The 23,376-nt window shown below is 43.0% G+C and overlaps 2 protein-coding genes across 2 annotated transcripts in view; one reads left to right on the top strand and one right to left on the bottom strand.

Annotated features, from left to right (window-relative positions):
• The window catches only part of LOC116399745 (metal transporter CNNM1-like), a 12,390-nt gene extending 1,636 nt beyond the window's left edge, over positions 1–10,754 (top strand). The window contains exons 2-10 of the mRNA XM_031877129.1: positions 5,726–5,869; positions 5,954–6,094; positions 6,590–6,759; positions 6,853–6,943; positions 7,615–7,760; positions 8,392–8,680; positions 9,397–9,501; positions 9,744–9,848; positions 10,499–10,754. Of these exons, the coding sequence (XP_031732989.1) occupies positions 5,726–5,869; positions 5,954–6,094; positions 6,590–6,759; positions 6,853–6,943; positions 7,615–7,760; positions 8,392–8,680; positions 9,397–9,501; positions 9,744–9,848; positions 10,499–10,578 (1,271 nt within the window). The 3' untranslated portion in view covers positions 10,579–10,754. The remainder of the gene's footprint in view (positions 1–5,725; positions 5,870–5,953; positions 6,095–6,589; positions 6,760–6,852; positions 6,944–7,614; positions 7,761–8,391; positions 8,681–9,396; positions 9,502–9,743; positions 9,849–10,498) is intronic.
• A 5,022-nt stretch (positions 10,755–15,776) lies between these two features.
• LOC116399754 (aspartate aminotransferase, cytoplasmic-like) lies at positions 15,777–22,565 on the bottom strand. Its single transcript, XM_031877139.1, has 9 exons — positions 22,341–22,565; positions 19,830–20,011; positions 19,382–19,505; positions 19,149–19,261; positions 18,737–18,841; positions 17,881–18,031; positions 17,580–17,745; positions 16,914–17,056; positions 15,777–16,794 (listed from the first exon to the last, which is right to left on the bottom strand). The coding sequence occupies exons 1-9, from the start codon at positions 22,447–22,449 to the stop codon at positions 16,655–16,657; spliced, it is 1,233 nt and encodes a 410-aa protein (XP_031732999.1). The 5' UTR covers positions 22,450–22,565; the 3' UTR covers positions 15,777–16,654.
• Between the last annotated feature and the right edge of the window lie 811 nt (positions 22,566–23,376).

Here is a 23,376-nt window from a genome sequence, read left to right as displayed (position 1 = left end):
GTGTGGGCGTGTGTGTGTGTGTGTGTGTGTGTGTGTGTGTGCGCGTGCGTGCGTGTGTTTGGTTCAGCAAGTGGCATCACTGAGGTCAAATGAAGTCACAGAAGTTCATACAAAGCTATAAATGAAATTAATTTGATCAGACAAACTAATACAGTTAATATAATATGATTATTCAGATATGATATGAATGACAGTTATGATAATAATCTTTATTTATAGCACCTTCCATAATATCAAATGCAGCTCAAAGTGCTTCACAACAGAAACAAATCAATATAACAGGCTACAGCAAAACCAATAAAATAATAAATCCTAAAGAGACACGAAATATGACAATACTTGCAGTAAAACAAGTTTATTATGGTGAAAAACATGTATGAATATAAAATAAATATAACAATGCGGGGGGGGGGGGGGGTGTATGGGGGTGCTGACTCGGGTGTTCGTCCCTTTGGTGCCTTTTTTTCACCTGTTGCTCAGCAGTCTATGATTTATGCATCATGTGACAACTTCTCACCTCCATCATCCGTCTGTCTGATTGATTTATTTATTTTCACATCAAGCGGAGGATTAGGTTAAACTAAAGATCCCCGTACATACACAGTGATGTCTGGCACAGCTGACATCACGGTCAGGATGGAAAAACTTCTGTATACAACTTTATTGACTCGAGCAAAAATGATCCCGCTCAATCTTCATGACCCTAGAAGTGGGTTTGTTGTGTCTGTATCTGCCACCCGGCCTGGATCTTCTTCTGTCGCTGTGTTCTCTGACTTTTACTGTTTGCAAAGCTCGCTCCAAAACGAGAGCGAATCCAAAGAGTTGACTTTCAGCAGCTGGCGAGTCGGAGACGAGGGCCCAACTTTAAATATCGTGTTTACAAAAGGGATGCAGTGATACCGAAATCAGGCCGATCTATTCAATTATGTTTGTATCATAGACTGAATATAAGAAGTGCACGTAGTCATCGTGACGTCACTCATTGGTTTGGGGACTGATGTTTTGAAGCCTCAAGTTCGCAGATTCTGCCGTCGCCATCTTAGATCACGGCTGTCGTCATTGTTGTTTTTTTCAACCAATGACGTGTCGACGCCATATATACGTCTCTGGTAGCAGCAGTGACCTGTCAATCACAGTAAGCCCCGCCCTAAAGCATCCCCTGCTTTATGGTCTGTGTGACTCTAAATGGACCATAATGTACTAAATGAACATCATGCTGTATTGAAGAAGACTTGAAACTAGAGATTGAGACCATAAACTCATGTTTACAATGTTTACTGAGGTAATAAATCAAGAGAGAAGTAGAGTCATTTTCTCATAGACTTCTATACAACCAGAGGAGTCGCCCCCTGCTGGTCACTAGAGAGAATGCAGGTTTAACACATGAAGCATCGGCTTCACTCGACGGAGGTTGCCGTCTGGTTTATATACTACATACGTTCTGGAATGGATGTAGATTTGACCAATTTGTATTACAGTTGAGTTGTTGTTACGGCGCGCGATTTATTATTTCAAAGAATAAATAACAATTCAGTGAATTTATATTTATTCATTTGTTACACTTTGTCTTCTTACATTAGGACAGCATGATGTTTACTTACAAATGAAACAATGATCCCGGTCACTTCAACACAGTGACGACCTCAACCTATTAATTACTTTAAACACCGGACGACTAATCTTTCTCATTGTGCCTTTAAATAAGTTCAGAATTTCTTCTGTGTAGATGCACACAGGGTCAAATAAAGTTAATTTGATTTAATCTCACAGTCTCATCGTCAGACCTCGTACTAACCCTGACATACTTTAAGTTCTCCATGATTTCATGAAATGCAATTTAGGTACAAAGACATGTTTTTGTACCCTGTTTACATTATAGCAGCCGGCTTGTTAAGATTACAGGAGGATGAGACCTAAAAGTTGCTGGTTTTGAACCTCTGTCTGCTCCTTTAAGGCGGCTCAGTGCTTAACAGTGACGCATTGTGAATGTGTTTCTGGAAATAAGAGTTTGCAGTTTGCATTGCCCCTCCCCTGCATACAAACACAACAAACAACAGAGAGCATGAGCCCAGTTTGCTGCAGCAGAGCACCGTTTCTCCTGCCCGGGATTCAGCTGCATCGCTGCTTATTGAGGAGTGTTAAATGGGTGGGGTGCTCACCGACCAATCAGGGGCCTCGCTGCCTGTCACTGCCTTCCTGCACAGTCAGCTTTTCTGTTTTTTTTTTCCCTGCTGGGTTTGTGGTGAGGACAGGAAGAGACGGGAGGTAAACAGAGAAAGGACACCTTGACCGAGTCTGTTTACAGGAGACAAGAGACGGAGACATTTACGCGTTTACTGTAAAGTGAAACATCTGGTGTTCATATCTTACAAAACAAATGTCTTTGAAAAGGTTTTTACAGGAGCGAAGATGCAATTCAAAAAATTTGAGCTGCAGATCTTCTGACTGTCATGTCGTTTTCTACACAAACATCTGTGTGTCACTGTTCCACAGAGGGCTCTGGGTCAGATAGACTACACAGACGTCTTTCCTTCTGTCTCTCTCTCTCTTTCTGCAACATCACTATCAGGCACTGCGGCAGAAAAAAAACGTTCCCTCATTCATTTCAATGGGACTCCTGCAGCAGTGGATGCAGCCTCAGAGAGCAATGGGGGGGGGGGGACACACACCGCTGCATAGCGTTTCAGCGTTTAGTTAAATTAAACTGCAAGTGTTTCTTCATCTTCCTGTTCCCGTAGCAACACACCCACAATCACACAGCTCCTTGTGTTGTTGTTTAGCTCATCACACTCTTCTTCTCTGATCTGTAGCTCATCACACTCTTCTTCTCTGATCTGTAGCTCATCACACTCTTCTTCTCTGATCTGTAGTCAGCTGGTTAGCTGTTCCTTTTTTAAACACACTTGATTTATCTACTTTAAGAGGCGAGCAAAGGGTGACGGCCTTGTTGTTGTTTTTTGCCTACGTTCACACTCAGCGTGTCCTCAACGGTTTCGTATGAAATCCTCAGAAAAGTTTCGGTGGAGATCCACCAAACAACAAACGGAACGATGCGACGGAACACCAAACGGTCCGGCAGGTGGACGAGGCTTCCTATTGGCTTCACTACTTTCAACATGGCGGCCGGATCACGAACTTTCTCGTTTTACAGCTAAAATGTACGTTAAATGGTTTATTAAACATTTGAGGTGAGAAATAGGTTCCATGCATGAACAGAATATTGATACATGTTTGATCAGCGCTGTTTCACAGTTTGATCTGAGTTCCCTGAGCCACGGTGTGTGTTTCTTAATAAAACGCTGATTTCTCCACATTTAAAAGACACTGAAGAGGTGTAGCGGAGTTTGTGTCAGTCTGGTGAGACCTTCTTTGGCCTGAATGCAAAGCAGAATGTCTGGCACAAAAGAAACCGGCCAAGTAACACCCCCCCCTCCCCCGCGCTGTGAACAACAACAACAAAAACAACGGTGTGTCGGTACGGAGAGCCTCACCAGTGCCAGAGGAAGCGTTGTTGGAGAGAAGGGAAGCTGAACGGTGGACGAGAGTCTCCGTCTGCCAGAAAGTCTGTTTTCCAACAATCAGCCCAAAAAACACAACTACGACAAAAGCGACGGCGTCACGATTAAGATCAGAAAAGTGTCAGTTTGGAAAATTGAAATCTTGAACCTGCGGTGAGACTTCAAACTTTCTGTCCGTCCAAGAAAGTTTCCAAAAGAGTCCGAACTTAACTGAGCGTTAGTCGGGTACAGATGTGGTACGTTTAGACGACAGACGACAAATACCTGATATATGTTTACATAGAATAACTTATTACCTTTAATGAATTTGGGAGCTGTTGAAAGGAAGGTGGGGCTTCATTGAAGCAGCTCAGCTGTTGACACAGACGGAATCTAAATCCTCTTCTGTCTCTCTGTCCTCACTAAAACGTCTCCCAGGAGGCAGAGTATAAAATATTCAGTGTGCTGTATTTTCACTTTGTCTCGCTGCCATCTGTCCTCTATAAGTCTCAGCTGATCAGCGCTCATGCTGCCAACACAAGTAAATGTAAATAGAGGTTGATGCTAATAGAAGCTAATATATTTAATCCAAAATGAATAATTTACTCTTGTGAGTTATGGTCTTAGACTGTCAGCTCTTACCATCATGGTGCTGCACACGGCAGTGAGGGGATCTCCTTTCTGTCCCCAGCAGACATCTTGACTGGTCAGAGCAGGAAAAGGTGCTCAGGTGTGATTAATCACGGCTGAAGTCGAGGCATGTGCGCTGGTTCTTTGGCGCACACATACTGGGACACTTAAATAGACCTGGACCATCATTAAGGTTATTAATTAGGGCTTTTCCTGCTACGAAGAGTCAAAATGTCTGCAATCGACTATCTAACAATGCTTTAGTCTGCTATGAAGCGTTTTGTTAGATTATATTCAAAACTCTTTACGCTTTATTTTATTTTGATCCATGCATCTAACAGAAGATGTGCTTTTTAAAATCCCCATTTATATCCAGGAATATACAAAGTTGTCTCTCTAGCCTATGGCTCGTTTTAAGGGGAAATCAACATGTGAGGAAGACGCTGATGGAGGAACAAAAACGAAGAGATGTGATTCCTAAATCTTCAGGACTCACAGAGGAAGAACATATAGCACATCAGCTCTCTGCTCTGCCTCTTTCAGACCAGTTTGTAGGTAAGGCTGACCTATTTAGCTGAATGTAGCTCTGCCAGAACTGTGTGTGCAATGATATGTGTGTGTGTGTGTGTGTGTGTGTGTGTGTGTGTGTGTGTGTGTGTGTGAGGTAGTATTTGGCAGGCGGAGAGTGTAGCAGCAGAGAGAGAATCTCAGTGAGGAAGTTGATTTGGAGCCAGAGTGTTGAGGAGGAGCTCCAAAACAAGGATTCGCTCTGTGTTCTGGATGTGTGTGTGTGTGTGTGTGTGTGTGTGTGTGTGTGTGGGTGTGTGTGTGTGCACGTGTATTTCTGTATATTTGTCCACGTGTCTGCGTGTTTTTTCACCCAGCAGTACACGGATTATTAATCACTCCGGGAACGCCCAAAGGATTTTCCCTTTGGAAACACACACACACACACACACACACACACACACATGGTCATCCTGGAGGTGAAGCCAGCGGAGGCTCTGCAGACCCGTGGGGTGAATTCATGTGATGGATTGTATTTGTGCACGCAGTGAACTGTGTGTGCGTTTTAGCTCTTACACCCACTCCATTCAGCTCCACTCACTGAGCATCAGTCTGCAGAGCTCCCACTCGCTGTGAGTCTCATGCATGTGAGCAGAGACAGCGTTACTCAAATCTAATCACACAAATAAAATCTAAAAAATCTTATTTGATAATATGCTGCTTTTTGTACAGGTCTTCTGCATCTTTAGTGATTTATTGGGAGTGGGTCTGACCCTATCTGAGAGGCGTTATTTAGGCTGGGGCTCTACCAGCGAGGATTAATCTAATCTAAGATTAGGAATCAGAGTCAAAACAACGAGCAAATCCAGATTTAAAAATGAACAGAGCTCTGTTGAACGATTGAAAAACGGATCTCTGTTTAGTAAAGCCATTTGTTAACCAAAATGTAATGTTTAATCAGAGTTTTATCAATATGATGCTTGCCTACCCATTTGCATTTTTCTTTGTCCAAGTGTTTTAAACACTGTAAAGTATTTTTTTAGGAATGAATTCTGGGTTAAAAGTGATACTGAATCAACGTTTTCTTCAAGGGAAGTCCCACCTCGCCATCGTGCAGCGGGTGAACAACGAGGGCGAGGGCGACCCGTTCTACGAGGTGATGGGCATCGTCACCCTGGAGGACGTCATTGAGGAAATCATCAAGTCAGAGATCCTCGACGAGACCGACCTCTACAGTATGTATGTGGGTTAGGGTTAGATGGTCGGACCGTGTGGGAGTTCAGTGTTTTCTCATTCTGCGTGTGTTTCTGTTCCGTCAGCGGATAATCGTACGAAGCGTCGCGTATCTCACCACGAGAGGAAGCAGCAGGACTTCTCTATCTTCAAACTGTCAGAGAACGAGATGAAAGTGAATATTTCTCCTCAGCTTCTCTTGGCGACGCACCGCTTCCTGTCCACAGGTAACTAATCAGCTGTTCTTGTATCTCTAACAAAACATCCTCACAGGGAAGGAGAGGGATGTCCTCCAAACTCAGGATGTTGTCTTCAGTTCCTAAGTTCTTTAAGGGACAATAAAATGTTGGGTCTCTGTTTAGAGATGAGGTCTGGGTTGGGGTTGAGTTTAAGTTAAAGGAATACTTCACCCCAAAATAGCCATTTGTATGACTCGTCCTGCGTTACCTTGAATTCTTGTCATGCCTCCACGGCAAAACGAAGAATCAAAAATGGAAAATCAAAAAATGGAGAAGTCTTGGTGAATTTAAGTAAATTGGTTTGCTTTTAACAACAGCAAAATGAGATGAGAACATCCATCAACGAACTCTCACACAACTCATGTATCAAAGTCTCATTAATCCAGTCGTATGCTAACTACTGTCCACGGTCTACAATCTACGGTCTACGGTCCTGTAGATTGGGTCATGAGAACGTTTTGTCTCCTCTCCTCCCTCCATCAGAGGTGGAGCCCTTCAAACCAGCTCACATCTCAGAGAAGATCTTGTTGAGGCTGATCAAACACCCCAGCGTGGTTCAGGAACTCAAGTTTGATGAGAAGAACAAGCGAGCGCCGCAGCACTTCCTGTTCCAGCGCAACAAACCGGTGGACTACTTTATCCTGGTCCTGCAGGTACCTGCTTTTAATACTGCAATAAATACTGCAATAAAAATGTGTGCATGTTCCTGGCGCAGACAAGCTCATGTGGTGTTTCTGTTTCTTCAGGGTCGAGTTGAGGTGGAGTTTGGTAAAGAGGCGCTGAAGTTTGAGAACGGAGCTTTTTCTTATTTCGGGGTTCCTTCCATCATGCCAGCAGGTACAAATACACACTCACTGTTTTTATTCTTATCATCTAACTTCCTTTCTCTCCACTATATGTCTCACTACACATCAAATTTAACCTGAATACAGTACAGTAAACTATTACCCATGTTAATGTTCACCCTAAACTGAAAATTAGTCCCTAAAGTGACCGAATGTCCCAAAAATGTGCTTGTTTTTTAGCTCATGGGGGCTCTCGCAAGCATAAAAGTAAAGAACACAAAAGCATACCGAGTATAAATATACATATACATACAGTATATACACAGAAAAACACTGGATTTGTTTACCAATAAAGTAAAAGTTGTACAGTTGCAATAAATACAATTTAAAAAATCTTAAAAACGAAGCTGAAAGAACCTTAAACCTGTTTGCGTTTTGTAAACCTGCACTCGAAGAGAGTAAATCCTGATCGCCAGCACTGAAAGTCACACAGCTTGAAATGTGTGAACGCTTCCAAGAGATTTAATAGCCGGGAAAATAATCCCAAGCATTCATCGAGTGAAGTGACTCAAATAAATGGAAGCTTTCAGCTCCAACGGCTGAGCCCACCTCAGGTCAAGAAGGTCCAAATGAAGCTGAGCTCTAATGATTTGATCAAGTCTTATTCATCCCGGTAGAAGTGCTTCATGGAATATTTAAATGTGTCTTTTCTTTCTCCTGCAGTCCACAGATCCCCCTCTCGCAGCAGTGGTTTGGACCGCTCTGAGTCCATGCTGTACGGAGGCAGCATGGGCCAACTGAACGGAGGGGCGAACGTCTACCTGCCGGACTACTCTGTGAAACAGCTCACACATCTACAGATCATCAAGGTGACACTGTGGTTTCAATGTCTGCCTGTTTGTATCTAACACTCAACTGTTTTCATCTTAACTATCATCCAGTGAAACAAAAGTGTCTTATTAGCTTCTGTACTGTGAGTATCATAGTGAAACGGAATAGTGCTGCAGAAATTAGTCCTAAATTAATGAGTCAGCATATTTTCACTTCCAGTTTCCATGTCTTGAAGTCAATGTTGTTGTGTTACGTTGTTGCGTTACGTTGTTGCGTTACGTTGTTGCGGTACGTTGTTGCGGTACGTTGTTGCGGTACGTAGTTGCGGTACGTTGTTGCGTTACGTTGTTGCGTTACGTTGTTGCGGTACGTTGTTGCGGTACGTAGTTGCGGTACGTAGTTGCGTTACGTTGTTGCGTTACGTTGTTGCGTTACGTTGTTGCGTTACGTTGTTGCGGTACGTTGTTGCGGTACGTTGTTGCGGTACGTAGTTGCGGTACGTAGTTGCGGTACGTAGTTGCGGTACGTTGTTGCGTTACATTGTTGCGTGCAATGGCAAGATTTTTTTTCTGGTGGCTGGGTTGACTTGTTCTTAGACACAGTTTGACAAGAGTCAAACATCCTTCCAACCCTTAATATTACCCACAATCCTCTGTTGCTGTGTGTCAGATTACCCGGAGCCACTACCACAATGCTGTAACAGCCACCCGGATGGACAGCTCCCCTCAGACGCCTGATGCCGAAGCCTGTCTGGCAGAAGGCACCACCCCGACCCCAGAGCCCCCGGCGGCAGAGCACGGCGCCACGCTGAGGCCCCCGGAGCACACCACCACCACCACCCACACCCTCATGCCCCCACCCAGGGAGACCGGCCGGCCCAGCTCGGCTCGAACCCGAGGACAGCAGTCCAGCGTCCTACACAGCACGTCGCTGCTAAATGAGAAGAATCGTATCGTCCGTAAGTATCCTCGACAGACAGGAAATTATTATTCTGGAGTTCAGACTGAAATAAACAAGAAATGCTGTGAGCCATCAGAGGCAGACAAACAACGTTGGGTACCTCAAATGAGTTTCTCTCAATTCATTAGAGCAAAATACTGAAAATGAATTGAGTTCAAGAACCTCATCCAAACTGCAAAGAGATGTTTTCAAAGCAGCTGACAGAAACAGTCTGGGGAGAGATAAACAGACCGACGGACGGAGAAATGACTGAATATGATTGAGACGATAAGAAAAGAGAAAGAAGAGACAGAAGGCTTGTTTGTGCTTCTTAATGGATCGCTATGAGACAGTTAGTGTTACATTACAGGGAAGTTCATTTTTAATGGGTTTTGGGAGTAACATTAAGAATGTGCTGTCAAGATTTATTGGCTAGGGCAGTTTTTGGAAGAATATACTCTGTATATTTGATCGAGACCATAAACTCATGTTTACAATGTTTACTGAGGTAATAAATCAAGAGAGAAGTAGAGTCATTTTCTCATAGACTTCTATACAACCAGAGGAGTCGCCCCCTGGTGGTCACTAGAGAGAATGCAAGTTTTAAGACACTTCTGCATCGGCTTCACTCTTAAGAACCGGAGGTTGTCGCCTGGAGGTAGTCCTACGTTATAACACGTGTTATGAAAAGGCATCACGTGTGTTTTCATGTGTTTGTGTGTGTTTCTGCTGCAGGCAGCAAGTCTGACGGACAGAAGAGTCCGAGCGACTCAGTGTTTCTCAGGATGGACGAGATCCCTTACATCAGGGAGGACAGATATGAGACCGACGCACACACTGGTACGACAAATTATCCTCAATATACTAATAACGTAACAATATGTGATGATAATGTCCCAAAATAACAATAAATGGTAACATGTTTTAATGTTTAAATTAATTAAAATCTTGTCTTGAGCAGGTTTTAAAGGTTCCAGACATCAGTTGACACGATGTCGTTAGTTTCACATAAAGCTGTTCATCATTGACAGGGTCATGTGTCTCTCTCTCTCTCTCTCTCTCTCTCTCTCTCTCTCTCTCAGACATGGCCTCCGTTCCCATAGAGACGGACACGTCTCCTTTCATCAGCAGCCTCTCCCTGAGCGGCTCAGAGGACACGCTGGGCAAGAAACTCCTGCTCAAACTCAGTCAGTCTCTCACACACAAACCGGTTATTCACCAACCTTTTCTCTCTCTCTCTCTCTCTCTCTCTCTCTCTCTCTCCCCTGCTTTGCTTTGATTAACATGCAAACTCAACACTCACAATCGCAGCCTTCCTCTCCAGAACCTCCCACTCAAACATACATTAGTGATGTGGACTTGCCTACTTTGTATTCTCATGAAGTTTCCTAAACGGCGCAATACAAACAATAGCTTATAGAGTTGTTTTGAATATATTTCCCTACTTGCCGCTGATTTTTATGCATTTTAGTTTGGTATTAAAGTCACCTAATGGAGAATTAAAACTCATGTATAATCACAGAGAACCTCATGTTTCATTTTGGACTGGTAATGGAGCAGATGTGCAAAACAGCAACCGAACTAGCTGCCATTCATCCGCACAAACAGAATCAATACAACGGAGGTGCAAAGTAAGCTTGGAACCAAATTAGAGAAGTTCCACGTTGACCTTTTAAACATACTCTTAATATGTTTGTTTGTCATACTTTATTGTACATTTTCACATTTTCTATTTTTAAATCATGTCTTTTTACTTTCGCACTATGTTTATTGTCGCGCACCGATCACCAAGTCAAACTGCTTGTATGCGTAGCATCTAACTGTGTTGTCTCCTCAGGCCACAAGAAGAGGAAAAAATCCCGCGAAGGAGAAAAGACACCGGAGGACATTTCAGAGCAGCCCCTGGTGAAAACCTAGCGGAGTGCGTGAGACGGACCTGAACACTCCATCGTCCGATGGTTCTTCAAGTTGTTTGTAAAGACCGACGTGGTTGTCGAACTACAGCTATCAGAGTTTTATCTGAAATCAACACACTGTTGGAGATTATAACGTGGACCCGTCACCAGGAATGTAATGAACACACGGATGGAAGACGCCATTTTATATACATGTGAAAGAACAGGGGGGTCGCAGCTTTGGCAATGAACCGCAGCTTCACATCTTCGCAGGTTATTCATGTTGCTGCTTGTATATAAAGGAATGACGATGATGTAAATGTATAGATAATAGTTTTTATACCCTCCTCATTTGATCACTTCTCCAATGGAGCGAATAGAATAAGGGATGGAAGACACCAAAGATGTTGCTGTTTTTGTACATAGTGCTCCAGATATGCACAGGGGGACATGTCAACAGAACAGACGTTAACCGGCTGCTTTGTGTTCAGGCTTTTGATTTGATTTATGTTATTGGTTACCTGCTGAAAGAGAGGTGAAGTACCCGCCCCTTCCGGTGTCACATTGGACTTTATTTTGTAAAAAGGATGGACCATAGTCAACGGCGAGAGAGGAATATTTCTTTGGATCCCATTTGAGATGTGCCATGAATTACACATGCGTCCATTTAAAAGATCATTTTGCAAATCAAGAAAGTCTCAGTTTGTCGTCGAACCGTTTAGTGTTGTGTGGAACCGCTAGTCTCACACAATGTACGTCACCAACGCCAACATAGCTGTGTTTCATCCTAAAATGTAACTTTGTCCGGAAGGCAACCTGAAAAGTTAAGCTAATGCGAAAGTGTCTTAAAGCTGCATTCTCTCTAGTGTCCACCAGGGGGCGACTCCTCTGGTTGTATAGAAGTCTATGAGAAAATGACTCTACTTCTCTCTTGATTTATTACCTCAGTAAACATTGTAAACATGAGTTTATGGTCTCAATCTCTAGTTTCAAGTCTTCTTCAATACAGCATGATGTTCATTTAGTACATTATGGTCCATTTAGAGTCAAACAGACCATAAAGCAGGGGATGCTGGAAAATTATTATTTAAATTGACAAACAATCACGTCTGTAATTCATGTAACAATTTGTCCTTCGTAGATGACTACCATACATATTTTTTTCCAAAATAAATGGTGGTCCACCGGAAGGGGCGGGACTTCACATGACATGAATGAAATCACAAATACTAATCTTTTTTCTTCTATTTCTGTACGAACGAGCATTTTGTATCCAGATTGTGTCCGGATGTTCTTCCCTCTCCTTCTAAGCAGAGTACATGAGGCCTAAAGTGTGTGGACATGTTCCTGTGTTGGGCCCCTTGCTTATAAACCGAAGTCTTAATGCAACAGCGAACAATGATATTTCAGACATTAGTGTATCTTTGCATCAATAGTTTTTGTATGTAAATGTTAGGAGGTAAAAAAAAAAGGGTTTGAACACCTGCTCTGCGTCATCAGAGCTAAAAGGCCCTTGTGATTTAATTATTGATCAGATTGGATTCGTTCATTATTATTCTGCTTTGTGGTGGAAGTCGTCACCATCTACCCTCCTTCACCGCTTGTCTTTGAAGATACGTGATCCCAATCACCTCGTAGAACCTCAGGCGTGGTGACAGGAGAGATGTGAGCCGCCTGTCTGCACACAGATTTTTAGAAATCTCGAGTGAGCCTTTCATTTGCGTTCAGCTTTATGACCACTGAGCCTCTTTAAATAATCATCTGTTGAGCGGAGCCCTTTTCATCAGATCCCTTTCTATTATTAATGAACCTCGGCCCCTCTGCGGCTTCTTTCTCTTTTATTGGAGGTGAAATGAAAGTGAGCTTCTGGCTGCAGTGACTGTCCACCACAACACAGGACGCGTGATGTTATACATACAGGATGTCTAGATTGCATACGTTAACCAGGTTTATGAGGCCAGCACCTTCCATGTGAGCTAAACATGACACACATACTGTTGCATCAGTACACCTTCCCTCAACCAATCAACATGTAGGTAATAGAGTGACACTTACACATGTTCAAGATAATCTACGCAGATGAAAACCACTTTTAGGATTTTTATAGCGTGAATACAATCAGCAGAAGTAAAAAGCTAACGTTAGGCTATGAAGGAACTCCACCACGGTCACATGACTTAACGTCACCACTAGGCTAAAGGAGGACTAATGTTCTAGAGCAGGCGGCAACCTCCGGTTCTGACGAGTGAAGCCGATGCTGAAGTGTCTTAAACTTGCATTCTCTATAATGACCACCAGGGGGCGACTCCTCTGGTTGTATAGAAGTCTATGAGAAAATGACTCTACTTCTCTCTTGATTTATTACCTCAGTAAACATTGTAAACATGAGTTTATGGTCTCAATCTCTAGTTTCAAGTCTTCTTCAATACAGCATGATGTTCATTTAGTACATTATGGTCCATTTAGAGTCACACAGACCATAAAGCAGGGGATGCTTTAGGGCGGGGCTACACGGTGATTGACAGGTCTCTACCAGAGACGTATACGGCGTCTCTACGTCACTCCTCCACATTCCAAATATGGTGACTTTCGTTCATCGGTTGCACAAAAACCAACATGGCGACGGCCGTAATCCAAGATGGCGATGGAGGTCCACAAACCAATGGGTGACATCATGATGACTACGTCCACTTATATAGACTATGTTCTCGTGATGACGTTTAGTTTTCTCATTTAGACACTTTTTTAAGACGCGTAAAAGCTTCTAAACTCACCAGAGGGGAGTTTACTGACGTATTTTATATCGTAGAACAAAACGTTAAAATCTCTTCAGCTCGCGTTAACCACGGACCTTATTTCAGACATCTCCAGTTCAGACGAGCGAACAGGAAGTGTAAAAACACCGACTCCTTTCTGGGGTTTAGGACTCATTCCTGCAGCACTCTATGTAGACAGAACTAGCTTAAGCTTTAATGTAATCCTACTTTTAACATCATTCAAATGACCTGTATTCATACCATAATGACTTTTTTCATTTATTGTCCACATCGGCAACAAAAAAAATGGGATTTCTAAAACAAAATTAGTAGAATTTGAGATGTAGAATATTTCCAGAGTCCAAGAATATTCTCTTAAAAACATCTTTCCTCTGCCTCCCCCTGCATGGATCTGAATGTGAATTTAAGGGGTTATTTAATGGGTTTACATTTTGAATGGAAATTAAGCCTCAACGGCAGAGCTTCTCCAGCATGACGTGCGAACGCAGCAGTGCTTTAGAATATGCTTTGAATCGGGGTTAAATGTTTCTTCACTCCTCTTTAATCTGTGCTGCAGACATGTTGAAAACACTTAATGCAATTGTCGTTGATTCGAACGACTCCGCAGATTGTGGAGGAGAAACCATGACCAGGAGTCTTTTTTTACCTTTTTTATCCAAAAACAACACGGATGATTTCAGCAGTTCTGTGAAATGTTATTTTTGGTCCGACTGAGTCGACGTTTTAACGGAAGACATTTCTGACGTGTCACAGTAGGAGGAGCACAGGTGTAAATAAAACGGCTGGATTCCAATGAGCTTGTGTCTCCGTACTGTCACGCTCTCACAACTCATCATTTATCATTTTCTAATAATAATAACAACCAGCAGAGATACAAGAAGCTCAAGATATGTTTAGGGGAGACACCACAGAATAGGGTCAAAACATGAACTCATAGATATCACCATGAGACTTCACTTCATTACTCACATTAAGAGGAGTATTTATTGTGTTACAAGTCTTCTGAAATGTTAAGTTTGAAATATGCAAATGAGGTATTATCTAATGGTAGTTTTTGGTGAATTTAGTATAAATCTACAAACTTAAATACACAAACGTAGTAAAATAAAAACACCTAAATGTGTATTTTGGAAGTTTTCTTTCAGCTAGTCAGAAAGAAGACGTGTTATGGAAGCTACATATTATGGATACATATTCCTTTAGAATTAATTATTTAATAAAAGTGTCTCTTAGTGGCTGGGATTTCAACACTCTCGAGTCTACACGAGATGTTACAGTTTGGTGATTTATGTCAAATAGTCTTCAACACTGATCACATATAATATCAGGCTCTTTGTATTCAAATGTAACAGTTTAACTTCAGATGCTTCTGGTTGCAACTGCTCACATTTCTTGCTACCCAGAATCCTTCAGTTGTGTCCTTGAACCTGCAGTGCTGTGGACGTTTAGTGTTTGTCTGCACGGGGACAGGACGGGACGGGACAGACAGATGGGCGTCGCTCCGTCTGACTGAGTTTGCACGATCACATTTGTGGCACTGCAGCACAGAGGAGGAGGAGCAGGAAGAGGAGGAGGAGCAGGAGGAGGAGCAGGAGGGGGGAGATGCAGGGAAGGATGGGAGAAAAGAAGATCAATGTCTGAAGTCTCATGTCAGACCGATATAGAAGCTGTTCATTGACAGAATAATTCATATAATTAAGGTCCCTGATTGAACTAACCCGCTGCATCACCTGTACAATTTTATTTTGGCGGGTCACCAGCATTAAGGAGCAGTATGTGTTTTATTGGAGGTCTTAAAGCTCTCGCCATGTTTTAGTCCCATCTTATTTTTAACTGTTGGGACACTGACAATTATCTCATTTAAAGATTTGAATTACTGCTACAGTTAGTGTTCAAACGCAGAGATGGATCCATCGCAGACCGGGGGAGGATGCTCTCTAACTCCGCTCATTGGTTATTGTAACAGGCGAAGGGGGGCGAAGGGGGGGGAGGGGCCTCCCTCCTGGGTGCAGTATACATCAAACCTGCTGAGTCACTTTGCTGCATTGAAGCGGCCGACCGCAGCCAATCGGCATCGTCCTTTGGGGGTCAAACACGTGACGATGAGCGATTCCTCTGCAGGATTTCCGTTGATTAGATTAGAGACTCATCTGATCTTTGTGTTTTTGTACCTTCACCGTTTCTACAAAGAGCCAACATGAACTCTGATTGGTGCTCAAACATTTGAATTGTTTTCAGCTCGAGTGAAAAAGATGAATGAAACTTTATGCTTGTCAAATATAAAGCTGTGTCATTGGTGTTTTACATCATAATGTACAGAAATATAAAGCTCCACAACACATCTCAAGCTTAAACTCATTTACTTCTCATATTTATGTAGATATTTTAGAAAAAGGTCCAGGAGGGTTTATTTTGGGTGAAAATAACAGACGGAACACAAATATTTGGTGCGTGTTTCATAGTTTATTACAGTATTATTACTGCTGTGTGCAATTACAAACACCACCACGTGATGGGAGAGCGGTCACGAGACTGAGGTCGCTTTCCGTCACACGATAAGGACACTGCAGGGCGGAGAGAGAGAGAGAGAGAGAGAGAGAGAGAGAGAGAGAGAGAGAGAGCGGGAACAACAACAGAGAGAAGAGAGGCGCTTTGTTCAGCGGTCGCTCTGTGAACGTCACATTGTGACCTTCCACGAAGCTGCACAGGTGTGACAAACACCTGCAGCATCAGGCACCAGCTGTTACCGTCAAGAGACCTTCTAACACGCTCACATGACGCTCTCATTCACACTTCAGCGTAACAATTTGATCAATAAATATACATATATTTCATTGTTAAAATTGGGAATTCTGATAAAAGGAATCAGGATTTACTTTTTTAAACTGATTTGTTTTTGGGCTTCAGTGCATCTGCAGGGAGTAACAGCACCTGGAAGAGTGACTACATCTATTTACATTAACCTGCAGTCTACATCTATTTGTTAAATACTACACGTTAATCCCTTGCAGGGCTTTCAATTACATCGAGGAAGCAAAAAAACATCGACAAACGAAGGTTTTAACTTTATGACTTTACACATTCGGGTGTGATTCTTTGTGCGTTCAAGTACTTTCCTAAAATCATTGCACCTCCCGAAGGTTTTTACACCTTCATGCGAGAACGAAAAAACATTGGTTCGACTGCAAAAACCCCCCTGAAGCAGTCGAACCAATCAAGAGGTTGGATGATGGGAAAGGGGGCGGGGCATAAGGGCACAGACATTGACAATACTTCCTGTTGCACACAGGAGGCGGGAGGCTGGGCGGACGGAGGCGGCCTTCACTGGACCTTGGTGACGGCGTCGTGGATGGACTGAGCGATATAGTCGATGTTCTTGGTGGTCAGGCCGCACATGTTGATGCGGCCGCTGGCCATCAGGTACACGTGCTTCTCTTTGATCATGTACTCCACCTGTTTGGCTGGAGAGACAGAGTGCAACACACGGACGGTCACACACACGCTAACTTTATGAATTAGCTGTCAACCCTGACGGTGGAAGCCCCGCCGCGTGCAGGAGTTTGTGCGTTTTCACACTCACGGTTCAGGCCGGTGAAACTGAACATGCCGATCTGCTGGGTGATGTGGTCCCAGGTCCCCGGGGTGCCCAGACCCTGCAGCTTGGCCTTCAGCTGATCCCTCATCAGCAGGACGCGCTCTGCCATGGTCTTCACGTTACCCTTCCTACGGAGAGGAGGCGAGAGAAGGAGGACACAAGACAGAGTTAGAAAAAATGAACTAGAATAAAACGTAGGAGCGCTTGAAGTTCAGATAAATTAAGTTCTCAAAATCGCCCGACTGCTGCTTCAATATTTTAAAAGAAAGTTGTGAAATATTCATGTGCCCTTCACCAGGCGTTCAGCACCAGACTACCAACTCACGTCATTACTCACTAGAGAGAAAACTATTTTATTATACTCGAAGCAGTTTTTGCCTCGTTTCTCACGACAAAATAAAAGTCTACGGAAACAGCGCCATCATTGAGAGAACTCAAATATATCTTTTGTGCAGTTTAACACGGTTACAATGCCATAAAATCATAAACATTTGTATTTATTGATTTGTAATTTTTACAAAAATTGGAAAAATATATAATTTATATATCTGACATTTTTTCGTAGAAATTGGGCTCTGCTCTCTGTTTGCATTGAACTGTTTACATTTCTATAACCTCTCCTCTCCGCTCTGTGTAAAGTTGGGGGCGTACCATTCGTTGAAGAGCTCGGGGCAGTTGAGGGTCTTGCTGACGATGCGTGCTCCCTGAGACGGCGGGTTGGACCAAGTCGTCCTGACGATCTTCTCCATCTGGGACAGGATGCGGGCCAAGTTCTCGCTGTCCTGGGCGACCACGGTCAGGTTACCGACTCTCTCATCTGAGAAAACAGATGGACTACTTTCATATTTAATGTACAAACGGGTGTATGAACAGTTCTTTTGGGGCTTGAACTCATTTTGTGCATAATTATAGAGATATATATCTTTTTTTGTATTCATTTCTGTGCACTCACTGTAAAGGCCGAAGTTTTTGGAGAAGGACTGAGCTACAAACAGCTCAAAGCCCTCGGAGACAAAGTAACGGATGGCCCAGGCGTCTTTGTCCAGATCACCAGAGGCGAAGCCCTGATAGGCCGAGTCAAAGAACACGAACAAGTTCCTCCTCTAGAGAAAGAGAAGATATTAAAACAGTAGAAGAAGAGAAAACATATTTAAAAAACATAATTAAGCAAAAGTTGATGAAAAGAAATGTTCAAAGGAGCAATAATCCCCCTGAACCCCACACAGTCTTTCACTGCAGTATTAAAGTTGTGCACCTCTACGGAGAAAAACACAACCGGAGCTACAAGGAGAGAACTCAAACGTGTCGTAAGTTCATTAAAACACAGTTATGATGCCATAGATCATAAGAAAAATAATTGAAAAACAATGGAATCTATATCTTTAAGTGCCCACAAGTTTTACTAATGTAATAAAACTAATTGGGGCTATAAATATTGAACTATTTATATTTTACAGCCTCTCCTCTCTGCGCCGTGTAAACAGCCTGTAGTTCAGTCACGTGACTGTTGGTCTCAGTTGAGGAGCTCAGAATTTTATGTTTTGTTTCCTGACAGAAGCGCTCGCCACACGTGATGTGGTCGAGGACCGTCGGAAACTGGAAAATCTGACGATAGCGCCGGTTTTTACAGCTTCTGGCGTTGATAGATGGCATCATTTTCGGCATTTTATCAAGAAAGAACATGTTTTTGAAACCCGCCGGCAAGTTTCGGGGTTCAGAGAGTCAACAGGAATAAACTGTAAATATTCACGTGATATCCAGGACCAACAGAATATATACCTGCATAGAGGACCTGAACATCATCTCACCTTCATGATCTCTGAGATCTTCTTCCACTCCTCCGGGGTCGGGTCGGTGCCGGTGGGGTTGTGTGCGCAGGCGTGGAGGACGAAGATGGAGTGTTCTGGAGCTTTCTGTTTTTAAGAAGAGGGGATGCTTTAGGGCGGGGCTTACTGTGATTGACAGGTCACTGCCAGAGACGTACACAACGTCTCTACGTCACTCCTCCACATTCCAAACATGGTCACATGTCAGACAGATGACATGACAGATGTATTGTTCACAACGTGACGTCGTCATTAAAGCTTAACTTCATACTGTGATGGTTTAACTGTGTATTTAGGATCTGTACGGATCCACTATGGTCTGTTACACCACTACCACTTATCTGTGGACGATTTAACGGTACACAGCGATTCTTTTCGAGTCGGCCCTCCTCACCTCCAGGTCGTCCAGCAGCCCGGCGAGGTCCAGGCCCCTCTTAGCAGCATCCCAGTAGTGGTAGGGCCGGATGTCTTTGAAGCCGGCATCAGCAAACACACTGTTGTGGTTCTCTGGGAGGAAGAAGGACGATAGAAAATTAAAACCTCAAATCTATTATCAGGCAGCAAAGGATCGAAGACATTTTAGGGAATTCAGAGCTCTGTTTCCATATTAGCTCCACGTCTACTGACCCCAGGTGGGCGCTGAGACATAGACGGGCGTGGCCGTGTTGTTGACGCCGTTGTACCAACGCCGCAGGAACTCTGCCCCGATCCTCAACGCACCTGTCCCGCCCAGAGCCTGGACCCCGCCCACCTGAGACGGGATGAAACGAAATGTAGTAAATGAAACAACTCAGGGATGTAACACTGACTATTCAGTTAGAATGTAACTGATATTTACATTGATGTGATATTTATTTGATTCATCAAATAATGTTTGTCTATAAGAAGTCAAAAACAATGACATCACAAGTTTAACATCTTATTTAATCTATGCATGCGTGTGTGTGTGTCTAACCCTGTGTGTGTGTCTCACCTTGTGTGTGTATATTTGTCTATGTGTGTGTCTCACCCTGTGTGTGTGTGTAGGTGTGTGTCTCTCATCCTGTGTGTGTGTGTATAGGTGTGTGTCTCTCACCCTGTTGTCCTTGATGGCGGCGCTGTCGTCTCCCAGGGCCACCTTGGAGGAGGCGGAGCGGAACTCGGGCAGGCCGAGGATGGGCAGGTACTCGTGGTTCAGGCTGCCGTCCTCCACGATCAGCCGCTCCACCTTCTTCACCACCGGTAGCACCCACGGCTGGCAGTCATCGGTACGGTAAGCTGGAGGGGACACAAAGCAGCGCGGCACTTTAATCAACAAGCCTCGAAGACACCGGTGACAGTGACGTATACAATGAAAACCCCACACGTTTAATAACTCAACACATTGTCAGTAGAGTTTTCCCTACTTTTAGGTAAAATATCATCTTTTCGCAGCTTAAATCACCGTATCGTCTCAACCACACCGCACCTCAAGGCACTGTTGTATCACATGTTCTGATCTCTGATAATGTTAAACTGTAAACAACCAATCAGAAGAGAGCTAGTAATGTTAGCAGCACCGCTAACGGCTAAACAACGGAGGTTCACTTCAGTTACATTATGATGCCTTCAGGCTCTGCTCAGTGAAAATGAGTACTGGCTGAAGGTGAATTATGTTATCATGATGTGTTCACATGTAATCTGTAAAATGTAGTTTTAGTGGGAGGAGATGTTTGTGTATGTGTGGCACATATTTGGCTCCTGAAGAACTCGTGCTCCCTCGTACTGAAGCTGGATCAGATATCAGGCCTTCACCACCGCTGTAGACGCACTTTAAAAGGTCAAACAAGCAGCTTGTTGCTCAGTGGATTCTGTTCAGGGTCAAAATGTACAAAGACAGTTATTTTTATTTCCAAATGTGCTCCAGAATTCACACAGTAAGTCAAACGAAGCAATATCGTAAGGAGCAGCTACATTTGAATATCACCACGCTGATCACGACGCATCAGGTCGAAACAATAAAGGCCGGCGACGAGGAGCGGAAGCAGAACACGGAGGCACAGATGTCATGGTTTCTTATCTCATATATTTGGGAAGGTGGTCCTCGTGTGAAGTGGGCCTTAAGTTACAGAAGGTGGAGATACTGAGGCTACTGTAACGTTGAGACACAGATTACACGCCAGCTTTTCTTGGACGTCATTGCTTCACTTTCTGCAAAGTGACACAATTCTCTGAAGTCATTAAACCGGTGAGAGATAAACGTAATAAATAATGAGGGACTGTGTCCGTCTGTTTAGTTGACATCATGAGAATGACGACATTACACACACACACACACACACACACACACACACACACACACACACACAAAATGTCAAGAATGACATGACATTTGAATGTCAACACTTTAGTGGTCTATTGTGTAAAGAGAGTAAAGGCGCAGGTGTCCTAAGGCGTTAGTGACATCATACTACCCACAAACCCCGGCAATGAATAGTAAGATGATCATCAATAAGTCACTTTAAGTCAGACAGCAAAAAAATATACCATATGCAGGATATGACTGGGACAACAGATCAACACTTTCAGGTATTTAATTGGACCTTTTTATTTTTTAATTGTTGTAGAGTTGTGGTTATGAATTGTTTCAATCTACAAAATACAGCTCCAGCCATCACAAGGTGAATAACTGGTAACCTGTCAGACAATAACACAACAATACTCTACGTTGTTTCATCTCAAGTGTCCTGCAGAGGCATCAATTAAAGACGACATCGTCACAAGTGCAGCATTGGACAGCTTCAAAACGAGCAAATCTAATTATATTTTAGGCTGCTAACTTCACTAATTATTGCATGTTTACATTAATGTTTAATATGCAGTGTCCCTGAGAAATAACCTGAATTTAGTTTGGAATTAATAGTTGCATTAAAGTTACCAAACCAGTAATCTTCCTGCTAGTAATTTTTTATTTTTTTTTAAATACAAAAAACATTTAAACACTGACTCTGTGGGATGTGATGCGTTCAAGGACACACGTGAGATAGTGGGATAAATAGCCTTCGCAAAAGCACCTGCTGTTTATCCCACATAGTGACAAACTAGTCTCAGTCCTTTCAGGGTAAACCGTTACAAGACGAGGTTCTGCTTCTCTTCAATGTAACTCCCTCCACTGTCACGTGTTTAGCAGCTGTAGCATGTATAAGTAATAAATACACTGTGTAATATAATATTTTAGTTATTGTGGATTTTTTACTTTCCTTATATTATATTCTTTACTGTTTTATTACTTATTTATAATACTATGTCTCTTGTTTGCACTATTCACTATGCTACTGTAATCCAGTACAAATTTTTACTGTAATCCAGTACATATACACACATATTTATTAATATAATATATATATATATATATAATACTAATAAAGGAGTATCTTATCGTATCTTATATAAAGCTGTCAACACACAGCTAACTTGTGCTTTAGCGCGTTAGCTTCCCTGCTAGCTTGTAGGGAAGGTCAAATCAAAGAACTGCTCATATTTGTTAGCATCACAAAGCTAAATTAGCATTAGCATGCTAACTTAGCTTTAGCATTAGCAGCTATAGGGACCATCTCTCTCAACTCACCTCCGACTCCCAGATTCACTTTCACAGCGTGGCTGTCCTCCCGGAAGTCGGCGCTCAGTTTGAAGACCGCCACCGGAGGAGCCTGCGGGACATCGCTGAATATGGACATGGCTTCAGGGACGATCACGGAGCAGACTTGAGCGGGAGAGGATGCTTCCAGCGACGGGTAGACAGAGCAGAGAGAGACCGGCAAGGTTCACCTTCACCGTACTTGTCCGGTACAGACAGGATATAATGGCGTCAATCCGGCAGCCAATCAGAAGGCGCGTAACACTGACGTAAGCTTGAGATAGCCAATGAGAGCGCAGCAACATTTGATTTTTTCTATATTTAGTTTTTTTCATTAAATATAGATGTATATAGATAGACAGATATATAGGCAGAGAGATAGAAAGAAGCGACACAGCAGAACATGTACAATGTACAAAACACACAATCGTTCCTGCAAAATAAATATAAATATGTGGTATGTAAACGAGAGTATTGATGAATATCTGACAGCTCCTGTGATCTGCCACAAGAGGGCAGTGTGACCGAGCAGAAGAAGGTGCAGAGTCAGAATTACTTTAGTTAGAACATGCTTTTAAAAAAAGCCAAATTTCACGTTTTCAAGTTTACTACAGTGTCTAATGAGAAGACATTGTAATAGTTAGTCTCCCCATCCACCAGTTGCTTTACTCTACTTTTTTATTTTATTTGATAGGGTTGGTTTCAATGTACAATAATATACTGCACTATAGTAATATTGTGTACTCCATGACAGTACTCTCCCCATCTCCCTCTCCGTCTTTCTCTCTCTCGCTCTCTGTCTCTCTCTGTCTCCCTCTCTCTCTTTCTCCCTCCCTGTCTCTCTCTCTCTCTCTGTCTCTCCCTCTCTCTCCCAGTTTGATCTGAAATGTCTGATGAATAGCCTCAGCTTCACTTCTGTATAGTCTCCACTTGCAGCCCTCCTGTAGCTAAAGTAGCATGTGTCAGTAAAGTGTAACTGTCACACACACACACACACACACACACACACACACACACACACACACAC

This window comes from Anarrhichthys ocellatus, unplaced genomic scaffold, assembly GCF_004355925.1.
Source record: "Anarrhichthys ocellatus isolate YVR2014 unplaced genomic scaffold, GSC_Weel_1.0 scaffold126, whole genome shotgun sequence".
NCBI lineage: Eukaryota > Metazoa > Chordata > Actinopteri > Perciformes > Anarhichadidae > Anarrhichthys > Anarrhichthys ocellatus.
This window is presented reverse-complemented; position numbering and strand designations above follow the sequence as displayed.

Coding starts and splice junctions, on each gene's coding strand:
- LOC116399754 (XM_031877139.1), bottom strand. CDS start 22,449: ATGTCCATATTCAGCGATGTCCCGCAGGCTCCTCCGGTGGCGGTCTTC. Junction 19,262..19,381: donor TGTCTCAGCGCCCACCTGGG/GTCAGTAGACGT, acceptor TCTTCCTCCCAG/AGAACCACAACAGTGTGTTT. Junction 18,842..19,148: donor GGCTGCTGGACGACCTGGAG/GTGAGGAGGGCC, acceptor TCTTAAAAACAG/AAAGCTCCAGAACACTCCAT.